This window comes from Eptatretus burgeri, chromosome 4 (assembly GCF_056783735.1).
Source record: "Eptatretus burgeri isolate ZD-2024b chromosome 4, Ebu_testis_v1, whole genome shotgun sequence".
Classification (NCBI taxonomy): domain Eukaryota; kingdom Metazoa; phylum Chordata; class Myxini; order Myxiniformes; family Myxinidae; genus Eptatretus; species Eptatretus burgeri.
Genome location: NC_140964.1, coordinates 79,132,901 through 79,146,651, shown reverse-complemented (window position 1 = coordinate 79,146,651; position 13,751 = coordinate 79,132,901). Strand labels below are relative to the sequence as shown.

The 13,751-nt window shown below is 46.5% G+C and overlaps 1 protein-coding gene across 1 annotated transcript in view; it reads left to right on the top strand.

Annotated features, from left to right (window-relative positions):
* The window catches only part of DDX54 (DEAD-box helicase 54), a 66,101-nt gene that overhangs the window by 12,416 nt on the left and 39,934 nt on the right, over window positions 1-13,751 (top strand). Inside the window, exon 4 of the mRNA XM_085878885.1 lies at window positions 12,132-12,320. Coding sequence (XP_085735011.1) covers window positions 12,132-12,320 — 189 coding nt within the window. The remainder of the gene's footprint in view (window positions 1-12,131; window positions 12,321-13,751) is intronic.

Here is a 13,751-nt window from a genome sequence, read left to right as displayed (position 1 = left end):
AGCAGTACTTTGACAAAATATTACGGCATTTTACGTGATCGTGAGCAATCAAATTTGCTGCTTGCAGATCCCGCTCCATGTCTTTATTTCTCAAGGAAGCGTGGGTAATGTGTTCTATGAACTCTCTCCTTTTGTTTCTTAATTACCTTTACATTATACGTTTATTTACTTATGCTGATGCCTTGTAGCAAGAATTTGCAAATCAGTCTTCAACAATCAAAGCTGCTTTGGCATCATGTAATGGACAGGGCAAACCCAAGGAAAACCTAACATTTTTTCCAGTCAAGGTTTTCTCAGTGGATTCATCATCCTGAACCCATACCATTTGATATTAGCTTGGGGGCCACCCAGAATTTTGCCTCAAATTCAAGATGGTGGCCAAAATCCAAAATTGCTGCTAAAATTACCTTTAGGGGATTTATACTGCCTCCTAGTGTTTCCTGTCAAGGTTTTTTTCAGTGGTTCTGTCATCCTGAACATATATCCTTTGAGATTAGTTTGGGGCCACCCAGGATTTGGCCTAAAATCCAAGATGGCCACCAAAAATCAAAATGGCTGCAAAAATTAAATTAATTAGGTTTATACTGCCTTATAGTTTTTCTTGTCAAATATTTCTCAGCAGTTCTGGCATACTGGACCTATAGCCTTTAAAATTAGCTTGAGGGCCACCCAGGATTTGACCTCAAATCCAAGATAGCCGCCAAAATGGCTGTCAAAATCATCTTAATTATATTCAAACCACCTCTTAGGTTTTCCTGTCAAACTTTTCTCAGTGGTTCTGCCATTCCAAACCTATGTCCTTTGTTATTAGCTTTGAGGGCACCCATGATTTGGCCTCAAATGCAAGATGGCCATGAAACACCAAAATGGCCACCAAAATTACCTCAAAATTGAATTAATAAGGGTTCTCTTTTCCTGTTAAATTAACGTTTTGTACTTGATATGGGGGTTTATAATGGTACCGGAAATTGATTTTGGGGTCGAGAATACTCAACCGAGCTTTATTATCATGTAAATATGACATTCTCACTCAAAACAGGCCACAAAATGGAAATTGAGATAATATTAACCACATTTTTGGTCATCCTACAGTTCAATTCACCAACAAAATGGGCAGTACAAACACATAATTAAGATGGAGCTGCAAGTCCAGAGTTAATGTTCATTCGCTATTATCCAAGACACTGTCCGTCTGTGAGTCAGATGAGGTGACTGCTCTAATACTGCCAGAAGAGGAAGCCGACTGATGTTCAATGCTGTCGCTGTCATTTCCAGTCACTAAATCTAAAGCTGTCACTAAATGACAAACAACAAGTCTGAAACAGCAAATGGAAACCTTGCGTCACTTTACTACTTTACTGTAAAGTAGTTGCTTTACTTTACTGGATTTCACTTTCTGCTTGTCGTACATTCTGATCGTTGTTCTCACATAATCTTCATGTTCACTTCCAGCATACATGCAGGTTCTAAAGAAAGTCTTAGCATTGGCGATGTCTTCAACTGAAGTGCGCGATGTGCCAAGTTGCGAGAGGAGTTGGAACTTTCCCAGTTTCTTCGTCTTCTTCAGTGGTTTTACTTTACCAATACCAAATTGAAAAGAGGTTGTATCACACCCTGTAATGCTGTGATAGGCAGGAAGTGTTTGACACATTTCGTCACCAAATCGGTCAGTTAGAGCTTTGACGCTAACATACCTCTCATGGTCAATCTTCATCATCCAGTCTTGTAATGGTTTAATGACAGAATAAGCATAGGTCAGGAGTACAAAGACCTCTGTATCTGTCACCCTGACAATTACAGGATCTATTGACTTGGATGCATGGAGGATGAGTCTGGTGTCGGCCTCATGGTGGTTTCAGGAGTCGAGCATCTTGATTGTGAGTTGCGTTATGAACCAAGTATTATCTTCCTCTGTCACAGTTAGTGGAACTTTCAGCTTGGATCTCACAGCATCGGTCTTGTAGTAATCCACTAGAAATCCAATCAGTTCTCTCTTATTTTCTGAGTTTTGCAGAAACGAGTCCCAATCTTTCCCTTTAGACATGTCCTGTTCAGAGCTTGTGATGTGAGTTCTTCTTCCAGGTGTGCCACGGCGACGTTGAGTGAGCTCCTTCGTTGTGGCTGTACTGTATGAATGAAATAGGATTCCCAGTTGCTGTGGTTTGGAGTCACTTGCTGGCAAGCAAAATTTCAACAAGGCTGCTGCATATTTTCCCCAAGTTTACTGAGCAGGAACAGATTTCACAGCAGCCATTCCATCTATAAGCCAATTTCCTCATGTGGTGGGTTCTCACGGACTGATTCAGACTCTTCTATGAGGTAGTTCCTCAATGCTGCTTTTGAACCTTGTCTCAAATCTCTCTCTGGTGTGGCTAGAGCTAGTGGGACAGTAGTCAAGGGATATGAATGTGCCTCTTCTGGAGATGTTGCTTTGCCTACCAGTAAACCGAAGGCCTGTCTGTCTTCTTTTGGGTCTTTCTTGGCCTTCTCCATCCCGGTTTTGATCTTGAGCTTGGTAATCTTGTCGAAGAAATTGACTCGTTCTTCCCCACTGACTTTGAGTCTCAAATCAATAAATTCTTTATATTTCTGTTCTCCAGTTCTGCGGATGACATAAATCCTCGAACAACATCACAAACTAAAAAACTCGGACACGAGGGGATGACGGAAGAGTTGAAAGAAATAACGGAGAAATTAAAGGAGGTAGAGGTGACGGAGACGCAGGAGTTGAAAGAAATAACGGAGAAATTAAAGGAGGTAGAGGTGACGGAGACGCAGGAGTTGAAAGAAATAACGGAGAAATTAAAGGAGGTAGAGGTGACGGAGACGCAGGAGTTGAAAGAAATAACGGAGAAATTAAAGGAGGTAGAGGTGACCACGAAGGAGGAAACAGAGACGAAGATCCAGGGAGAAACTAATGAACGCGAGAGGACGAAGGAAACAAACGAGTTGACGGAATTGGCAGAGACACAAAGGGAGATGAGAAAGGAATTAGAAAAAAAAGCTTCTAAGTTACTGAAACACCAAAACAAAGAGACGGGATTACAAAACGAGTTGAGGATGTTAAGAGAGGAAAGAAAGAGAACGGAGAATGAAACGTTAAGGAACCACACTGTGCAGATCGAACAGCTGGAAGCCAAGGCCAGATTAAAGAATGAGATGCAAGAAAGAGTGATGAAAGAACAACGAACGAAACAGGAAAAAGCGATCAACCAATTGAAAGAAACTATGAGATTGGAGATGGAAAAACTCTGGAAGATAACGAACGACTTAGGGGGCTTAGAGAGGAAGAATGACTCAAATGGGAAGGAAAATGGAGCCAGCAAGAAACGGAAATAATAAAAGGAATAACAGAGACAAGGGAGAGAGAAAAAGTAGAGGGAGACTACACAATAAAGACGGGGTGAAAGACGAGCACACACACATGGAGTTAGTGGAGGACGATGAGGGGGAGCTCGCGGAATGTGTCGTGACCCGGTGCAAGCAGCCGGATAGCCTCCTTCAGGAATGGAGGGAGACGCTATGCTCCCTTGAAGCGGATCTCGACCAGGTGGGTCCGGTCGAGCTTTGCGAGGTAAATGGGGCGAGTGCTGTAGACAGGTGCACACGGAGCTTGGGGGGTTTGGAGACCCTGGAACCCCTTGTTGTGGCGTGAATTCCCAGCACGAGTGTCCCGGTGTGTGTGGTTTCGAGTGTTTCGAAATGTGTGCTGGAACGCGCGCATAGCATGGGTGAAATGACGACCGTGAGTGAAAAGGTGTGTGTGAGAGAGCGGTATGAAAGAGAGATGCCGATCGGTATGCGGGAACACGCAACCGCATGTCCGAGTGTCATGGAGAGGTGTGTGAGCGGGGGTGCGTGTGTTAAATGGCGACAAGGACGGCACCAGACAGTGGACAAAGGCCGAGTAGCGGCTGTAGCTGCATTGGGGACCATGCCGGGTTTGCACGGCAGCGCGCGCGGGGTCCGTACTGTGCAACGCACGAGGCCGCCACGTGCACGCCTGCGGGAGTGAAACCCGGTCCGTAAACGCACGCGGTGGATTTGCCGATCCCGCAGACGGACAGAAGGTAGGCTGGACAACGGATTTGGACCGGATGGGTTCTCCATGTGAGCGTATGTGTGAAGCTCTGACGGGCAGTGCACATGTGTTCATGTGGGGAACCCCTCAAAACGCGAGGCTTGTTTTTTGATGCGCAGGGTGACGTCATGGCTGCACATATGGTTGGAATCCGGCAGGATGGGTTTCCCTGCCGGATGGTACCGTCCGAGAAGGGACGAGGTGCGCCAAGTGCGAACAGCTGCCATGACGTCACGGGGAAAGCGCAGATTGCGAGTTGCTGCGCTGGTGCACGCACATAAAAATTTTTTAAAAAGCAAGCCTCGCTTCGGGTGAACAAGATTCCCCGGGCAAGGGGTGGAAGACCCCCCTGTCCTGGGCACAGGACACCCCAAGTTAGGGGGAAGGGTTAGCTTAGCTAGACCGGCTCATGGGGCAGGGATAAGTCCTCATGGGGCCCGTGGAATGGATTAGTTAGATGGATTCAGTTTAGACTTCGGATGGAAAATGGAAAATGATTTTGAGGACAGAGACAGACTTTGGATGAGTAGAGGGGATGTAGCTTAGCTACGTAGTGTTAAAAGGATGTGCTACTAGTGTAAGGGATGACGAGGGAGCACGAGGTAGTTGGGGGATGTAGTAAGAAGGATGGCCGAGTTCAGCGATGGCGTGTGACAGTTGAAAAGTGGAAAATGGAAACATGTTGAGTGAGTGAGGCCAGCGAACCTGTGTGTATGGAGTGAATGTGGAATGCATGGTGCGATGAGTGATTGGGGGGAGGAGTGATTCCCGCCAAAGGGACCCCGGGGTCAGAGTAATGTGAGTTAGGGGGGTAGTGAAATTGACAACATGGAGATCGTTTTGCTGTTGGTGGGAGCGTTGGCTCGAAACCCATTTGGAGGGGTGCAGGAGCCCTGTTGACGGGCTGGGAGCGTGGCTGCGAACGGTGAGTATCGCTGAGTGGGTACCCCGGGCACCGGGCTAGTCGGCCGCGGTAGGCCAAGGGTCCATGGGGGGCCAGGATAGCGTAGTGGGCACGGGTGGCCCGCATGATGCGGGGCCCGTGGCGCCAAATGCCACGGGGGCAGTGTATTGGGCACGGGCGACCCTCAGAAAGGGACCCGGGGCGCCAACACGCGACATGGGCATCGAGGGGGAGTAGCCGAGGAGGGCACTCCCCAGTTTTTAGGGAGCTGGTAGGCTCGGAGGCAGTGTAGTGCCCGTGGGTGCTATTGTTGGAGAATCGGCAGAGGGTAGTTCCTGCCAAGGGAACCACCCGTCCCAGCCACGAAACCGTGCAAGGGCACGAGGGAAAATTTGAGGGCGAGGCCCGAAATTTGAGAGGACACCAACACAGGCAACGGGAATCTTGGTTATTAGAACCGATAGTTTAAGCGAGAGGCGCTTTGGAAAGCCCCGGGGTAGTTTAAAGTTAATAATGGTAGGGTAGATAGGAAGTGTACCCCTCCGCACCATCCATCCCTTCACTCTCGTTGTGGGCCGCTGGACTCACTGTGGTAAAGTAGATCGCTGAGATCTGAGGAGGCCATTCTGAGGCTTCATTGGGCCTCGACACAGGACACTAGCTCTCCCTTATTCCCCTCCGGGAAGGGAACGTAGGGGTTGGGAGTAGGCTAGGAGACATGGTAGGTTCGCCGGACAAAGACAGTAAAGGGGGTTAGGAGATGAATTTATAGAAGGGACTATTAAAAAAAAAAAATAATAATAAAGTTGGGGCTAAATTTGTTTTGTTTGCAAACTAAGGGAGTGGGTATGGACAGAGAAAGGCAAAGGCGATAGGTTGGGAGGGAGACAGTAGGGTAGGTCCGAGCCCACCTTCCGAGTGGCCAGCACCACCACACTCCCTCCACCAACCTCCTTGAACAAGGCAAGAGGCTGGCCAACTCCAGCTACCGGCTGTTTTACTGCCACGCCTGTGCCAGTCGTACGTCTGCTGGCTGTTTGCTGCAAGGCCTGTGCCGGTCAGTTCATCTGCCGGCTGTTTTACTGCAAGACCTGTGCCGGTCGTTCGTCTGCTGGCTGTTTGCTGCAAGGCCTGTGCCGGTCAGTTCATCTGCCGGCTGTTTTACTCCAAGGCCTGTGCCGGTCAGCTTCACCACCGGCCCGTTTTGCTACAATGGCCTTGTCTTGCCTTGCCATGCCTTGCCTACTTGCCTTTGCCTTGGCCCCATGCCTGCCCCATTTCTGTTGCATTTGCCCCCATTCATTGCCATGTGCGCCAGGATCATCGCGCGTACTGCAGGGACTGCCCTGTAGGCAGCCGCATCTCGGTACCGCATTGGCGGCCCGTTTCAACGTTGTTTGCTGCGTCAGATCGTTGCGCGTGCTGCAGGGACTGCCCTGTAGACAGCCGCATCACGGGACCGCATTGGCGGCCCGTGCACCGTATTAATCCATCCATCCATCCATCAATCCACTCAGTTGCTTGTGTTTGTTTGCTGCATCAGATCATCGCGCGTACTGCAGGGACTGCCCTGTAGGCAGCCGCATCACCGGACTGCATTGGCGGCCCGTTCACCGCTTGTGTTCACTGCGCTCATTTCACGGGGGAGGCCTAGGACTGCGTGTGAGCAGCCGGCCACGTTCCCTGTCACCTGCATTGGTTCATGAGCCAGAGACTGCATGTGAGCAGCCTGACTCCCTCACTTTCTTTTTCCTGCAGAGTCCATAGATCCTGGGCCATGGTGTAGTGTATAATTTATAAGTTAAGAGTGTAAATGTAAATGAGTTGCTTGCCCCCTGCATGTGTGTCTTAGCGCCGGCAATTTATTTAACTCGTCTGTATGAGTGGGTTTGTTTAGTAAGTTACTCAGCCCGTAGGTTATTTATTTTTGGGGACACGAATACACTGAATGTCGCACTCAGGGATCCGAAGGTAAATCGTACTCGGGGAGAACTTACACATGATGGCACATGAAAATTCGACGACTCGGGACGAGTCTGTAAAAAAGGGAGGGGTTAGTGTTACGGCTGTGGAAATTCTCAGAACACCATAAAGGTCCGTAGTTCAGTTAGATCGATAAGTCTGTGTTCAGTTAGATTTCCCCACCGTTGTTTAATGGGAATTATTCGTGTTCACCGGGCTGTGACCCTTTGAGGTAGGTCTTTCTTTTTCTATCGTTATTTTGAACCAACCACATCTCCACCACCATTACAACAACCAACATCGCTCCCCTTAACCACAACACCAACCACAACCACACCTGCATCTCAACAACCATGCCATTCTCACCACTCCGCCAGCAACCGTCAAAATCTCCACGCCACAAACATCGCCTCACCTTCGTTCCCGAAACGACGCCATCTTTGCGCCAGCAGCGGCGGGATCCGATCAAACGGCATCGCTGCAGGGAGAGGCAAGGGTTCTCTTGCCGTGCAGCGCAAGTCTGGTGATTTCTACCACGTCCGCTTTGTGTGGAAGCTTCGCCTCGAAAAACGGATCACAGGAGAGAAAGGGGCGGGGCCTGTGGGTGTCGAAGGGTGTTGATTTCTACCTCGTCCGCTTTGTGTGGAAGCTTCGTCTCGGAGAATCGGATCCAGAGGGCCGGTGATCTCTACCACGTCCGCTTTACGCCCAGGGTCAAGGGTCAGAGAGCAAAGGCCAAATGTCGTCCCCTTGGCCCTATATAAGGGCGAGCACAACGGAGCTTCGAGGCAGTCTGGAGGGGTCAGAGAGCAGTCTGGAGGGGTCGGAGAGCCGAGTGGAGGCCGTAGTCTGGAGAGAGTCAGTCGGGGAAAGCCAAGGAGCTGCATGGAGACCACAGCCGGGGAGAGCTTGCCAGCGCCAAGGCAGTCCGAGGTGATCGGACGTCGGCACAGTTCGCGCATCGCTGAGGAGCGGATGGGGTCGTAAGAGCATCAACTCTTATCGAGCATCAACTCTTGTAGAACATCAACTCTGATAGAGCACGAAAAGACCAGTTCGTTCCTCTCAAACCGCGTTGCCGGCCGGGGCCCGGATCACCTCGCCTTGGCAAGGCCGCAATCAGGCGCGGCTGTCCTTGTGGCCGTGGGAAACAGACGTCACGACCTGCCCATCGTCACAAGGCCGCAATCAGGCGCGGCTGTCCTGGTGGCCGTGGGGAGCAGACGTCACGACCTGCCCATCGTCGCACCACGAGGGTGCGGGTAAGCCACATCGGTCTCGCGAGCCCATTCGGTCAACCAAGGCTCACGCACTATAAAGGTCCACGGACCCTGTCTGCCACTCTCGTCTATGAGAGTAGCCCTTTCCTTCCTTCTGAGTGAATCTTGTGGCGCGTGTCCTGACAAGTAAAAACTGTTAGGTGACTACATTAATAACAACCATATTCGGTCGTAGTGCTTTCCCTTGCTTTTGTTTGCCTGCTTTTGTTTGCCTGTATACATGATTGACTGTATATGCATACGTGTTGTTTTAAATAAATGTGCTTAGTTTGAATGTATCCTGTTCGTTGCGTTTCCTTTCACCATATTGGAAATGCCATCTTGCATCGCGGAATAAATAGTGGGGTTTCAAACACCCGTTAAATTGAATCGGATCCGGCGAGGTCGGCGATAATACCCGCTCGATTATCACCGCAGAACGGAACGGACCGCTTTAGCGGTTCGTGTCCCAAGCCGACCTGCGTCGAGGTACGGCTGCCCGGTCCGCTCCCCGTGCAGGTACTTAGGTATATCGAATTCGGCGAGTGACCCTATCTTGCGCGGGTAGACAATTGGCACGGCCGTGGTGGGGTTGAAGACCCACCCGTGACAGGGTTCCGGCGTTGGCTCCGTAAAGTCAAGACTGAATTGTCCGGCTGGTGGGTGACGCGGTTGCGATTAGAGGTACACGGCCGATCGCACGCCGGCGGGCGCGAATTCAACACTGGTGTCCGGGAGTGAGATTCGAATCCATCCCGCCTCCAACTAAATTAACGGAAATCGGTTCAGGGGTGTTTGAGCGACCCTCGATTCCCACCAAACCACAAGCGTTTAAAATTATTTCCGACGAGGCAAGATGGCGTTCCAAGGCGAACGGGAACACGGGGTATTAGATGTAGAGTTAGATGAACCCATGGTCCAGGACACCCGTGAGGAGGAAACCTCCTTACCCCAGGGATGGGAAAAGTGGCTATGCCACACCAGTGGTTATTTTTATTATTAAAGGCCCAGTCACACCTTGACGTTTTAGCCAGCGATGGCAACGTATTAAAATGTATGTAAAACGCTGGCTTAAGTTGAACTTTTGATGTTTTTTTTTTTTAAAGATTCGGACGTATTCATAGCGACTTGGTCTTATGTATAACGCATTGGTAACGGACACAGAACGTTTTGTTGTGTTATAGATAACTTATACCAACGAATGCTGAACCTGTTGTCGGCCTACACAACCGATGCCCAACGATGGTCTAACTTAGGCATAGCGCGTTGCACGCATCGCCGACGATGTCGTGATGTAGCCTATTAAAAGGCTGACGCACAACGATTCGAATCATAACTGCCGTAGAAATGGAAGTGTCAACATCGCGGTCACACCTTGGCGATCTTGCCAGCGTATGCCGACCTAAGAAAAATGTGTCTAAAACGTTGGGGCACGTCAAATACTGTATGAGTAAGTTTGGTATACGTGAGTGGAACGGTAAAGTACACTATCATACGTCGTAGTAAGTAGAGTACGTCAAGAAATTTTAAACATGTTCAAAATTTTACGACGTACTCGGCGTATGACACACGTTCCGCATGCGATGGGGATAAGTTTTACACAAGATATGTGGACGCTTACACACGTCCACAAAGGCTACTTATAAGCTACTCATAAGTCGAAACACGTCACGGTAATGTCTTTTTTACGCGAAACTTATTTCTAACTTATGTTTGACGTGCTTTGAACCAATTCTTTACGTAGTCCCAACACACATCGACGTATGTAGACGTATTCCAATGACGTCTTCCGGTCGACAAAAAAAAAATTAACGGGTTTCTAGCTTACAACTGCCATATAAAAACGTGTTCCCAGCGGTTTTGGGAATTGGTATATAAAAATGCTGCTCACAAAAGGGGAACCCAACAGTGTTTTCGAGTCCTTTTTGAGTCGATGTCCATGTCAGCAGTATCAGTATCAGTATTAGTATTAGTATTAGTAGTAGTTTGTTCATGTTGGCAGTAGTAGGTGAGTGTGAGGGGGAGGGTGTGGGTTATGATGGATCGTCCTTGCGTCCGCGTGTCCACGGGTAGGAGACATCTTTGCACCATTGTTCGAAGTTCTTCACGGCTAATTTTTTTATGGGGCTTTTTCAACAATGAGCTAGAGCTTGTTTTTACGATTTAGGTCTATTCATAACGGGTTGGACAAATGCACAACGAACTAATAATGTGCATAGAGCGCTTTGATTACTTATGGATACGATATACCAACAAATAATTATCGTGAAGCCGGCGTTCACAAACTATGCCCATCGATAGCCTAACTTATCCATATCGTGCGGCAGTTTATCTTTGCCGGTGACGTGGGTTTTGCTATTCATCGGCTGCCACTCAACGATTTAAATGGCTGCATCTCCATTATTGAAAGTAGACGCTTGTGCTCAACAATTGGATTTTTTTTACACTCAACGACTTTTAAACGGTACCACTCAGCTATTTTCATTGTTCACAATGAACGATTTAAATTGCTGTCACTCGCCTTTGTTTTTTGACGCTGGGGTTTGGAAATTTGAAGCGTTTCTTCTGAACGTGTTAAAACACTCAAACTCGACTATTTTAAATAGACGCTGCCAATGGACAATTGGAATCATAGCCAAGCTAGACATCGAAGTGTGAACATCCTCATCATACCGAAGAAAAGTTTGAAGAATGCTGCAAATAAGTGTCCTGGCCGTACTCATAGTTTCAGCCTATGAGTAACTTAAAAGTAACGTCTGTCGATGTGTGGCAACGATCGCATAATGTGCCAACAACACGTTAATCATAGGTTAGAAATAAGTTTCGGGTACGCTAAACATTACCTCGGCGTGTCTCAACTTATGATTAACTTACAAGTAGCATGTGTTGACGTCTGTCAACGATCGCAGACCATGCATACAACTTGTGGCCAGCGTAGCGGAACGTGTGAGTCATACGCCGGCATACATCGTGAAATTTCAAGCATGAAAAAATTTGAGGACAACCAAAAAGTACAACGTTTAAAGCCAACGTACAACGACGTATGGCAGTGTTTTTCAGCGTGCTCTCAATGTTATCAAAACTTACCCATAACGTATTCAACGTGTGCCAGCGTTTTAGAAAATAAATTCAAAAATCGGCATACGTTGGCTAAAACTTCAAGGTGTGACCAGGCCTTTACCGAGAAGTTGAGCACATTTCAAACTTCAAACTGATGTTCGCACATCTGACCAGAGAAAAGCTGCTTTGGGTCGGCTACACGTGTTGTATGGATTTCAAACGACTGCCAAAATCTATTTTCTCTTCTGAAGTTGACGCTGGCCATCGTAAATGTGGCGGTCAATATCTATGCCACAAAGACCATCTCACAATAGTTTTGAAAAAAATCTGACACGGGCGTTTCCACGTGGGAACAATCCTGTCACCACTGGAAATTTGGTGGGCAGGTTGTGTGTGATTACAAGGATAAATTGATTAAATTTTGGTGAAGATCCAAATGTGGATACGAGTTTTTTTTTTTTTTTTTTTTTTTTTTTTTTAAGTGATTGTTCACCATTGAGAGATGGGGCCAAAATGATGTATAGAATGATATCTCAAAAAGTTGTGGATGAGTTATGACAAAACTTTGTGGATGATTTGGGTAGGTGACAAGAACAAGCAGATTCAATTTTGTCTAAAGTCTGGATCCAGATCTGGCCTATCATTGGGAAATAAAATATAAACTGTTCAGCTTGGCGGAAGTATACGCTCTATTGAGTGCCATTCCAGTTGATCCTGATTTTCCTGTATGTGTAATTCATTATATTTTATTGCACTTTGCTTGTGTTTCATGATCTTGTTCGTCATGCCGTTTTTATTTTTTCAGGTTATCACACTGCCTTGGTATCCATGTGTATATTATGGTTTGATGTTTTCATGCATGCAGTGTATACCAGTGATCATGGATGGCCGGGATGTGGTAGCCATGGCAAGAACAGGCAGTGGCAAAACTGCGGCATTCCTCATCCCAATGCTCGAAGGGCTTCACAACCACAGTGCTAAGGCCGGTGCTCGGGCCCTCATCCTTTCACCGACCAGAGAGCTTGCTCTACAGACAATGCGCTTCACCAAGGAAGTGAGGGAAAATATTTCTTTCCATTTTATTGTTGGAATGGAAACTTCGTACGATTTGACTGTTTGAATTGAGTCGTCTATGTTGTTCCAGTATTGATTATTACTTCCCTCCCAGTTTCACCAGAGGGGACTATAGGTTTCCTTATGATGTCATAGGTCATGTGGTGTGGCAGCAAGGTTAGAAAAAGGAAAAAATTTGGACCTCTTTTTCTCTCTGAAACCGCTCCATGGAAAAAAGTTGAAACTTGGCACATGTCATGGGAAACGAGTGTGATTTTTTTTTTAATGATGTCATAAGTGGCTTCGTTATGACGTCATAATTGCATACGTCAAACACTATCCTATCAATATGAAAATTTTGGAGGGTCATCTAGGGCTAAATTGTATACGGGGAAAAAATAATTGTTGTCACCATCAGTCACGCGGTGCGGCGGCCATATATATATATATATTTTTTTTTTTTAAACAAAAAAAACCCTTCAAAAATCTTGTTTTCCGAAACGGCTGAACAGATCAAGGTGAAATTTTACATGTATGATCACCAATCCATGAGAAACAAATAGTTATCCACCTATGATGTCATAGGTTAGGTCACATGGTTTGGCAGCTATGATTTTTTTTTATTAACCTTTAAAAACCCTCTTCTCCAAAACGGCTTGACAGATCGAGGGGAAACTTCACCCACATGTTCCCCAGGTCTTTGACGATACCAGGGTATTCACACATAATTCATAGGTGACATGGTCTGACAGTCATATTGGATTGACCGAAAATCTTAAAAAAAATTATTTCTCTTTAACCGCTTCATCAATCACTGTGAAACGTCACAGTTATGATCTAGTCATTCTGGGGAATAAATGTTTTAAATTTCAACCTGATTGGACGCATGGTTTGGCAGCCAGAATTATTTAATATTTTGAATCTGGGTTCAGGGATTTAAATCTAACTTGGTACAAGTATGTATAATGATGTAATAATGTGGGCAGAGCCATATCTGGCGATGTCGTGATGTCGAAGAGTGTCTTTCCTCATTTAATAGGATTTCAGTTTATCTGTCGTATCATTCTGTATCGAGTTGAAAAAATTAACAACAATTGCAACACTGGTGGTTGATTTGTTTCTGATGCACATTACTTTGGAAAAAAAAAAGACCCCATTATCTTCCAGGTTGTGATTGTTTTATTGATTGTAACCGTTATCTTTCAGGTTATTATTGTTTCATTGATTGTAACCGTTATCTACCACGTTATTACTGTTTCATTGATTGTAACCGTTATCTACCACGTTATTATTGTTTTATTGATTTTAACCGTTACCTACCAGGTGATTATTGTTTTATTGATTGTAACCGTTATCTATCAGGTTAATATTGTTTTATTGATTGTAACCATTATCTACCAGGTTATTATTGTTTTATTGATTGTAACTGTTA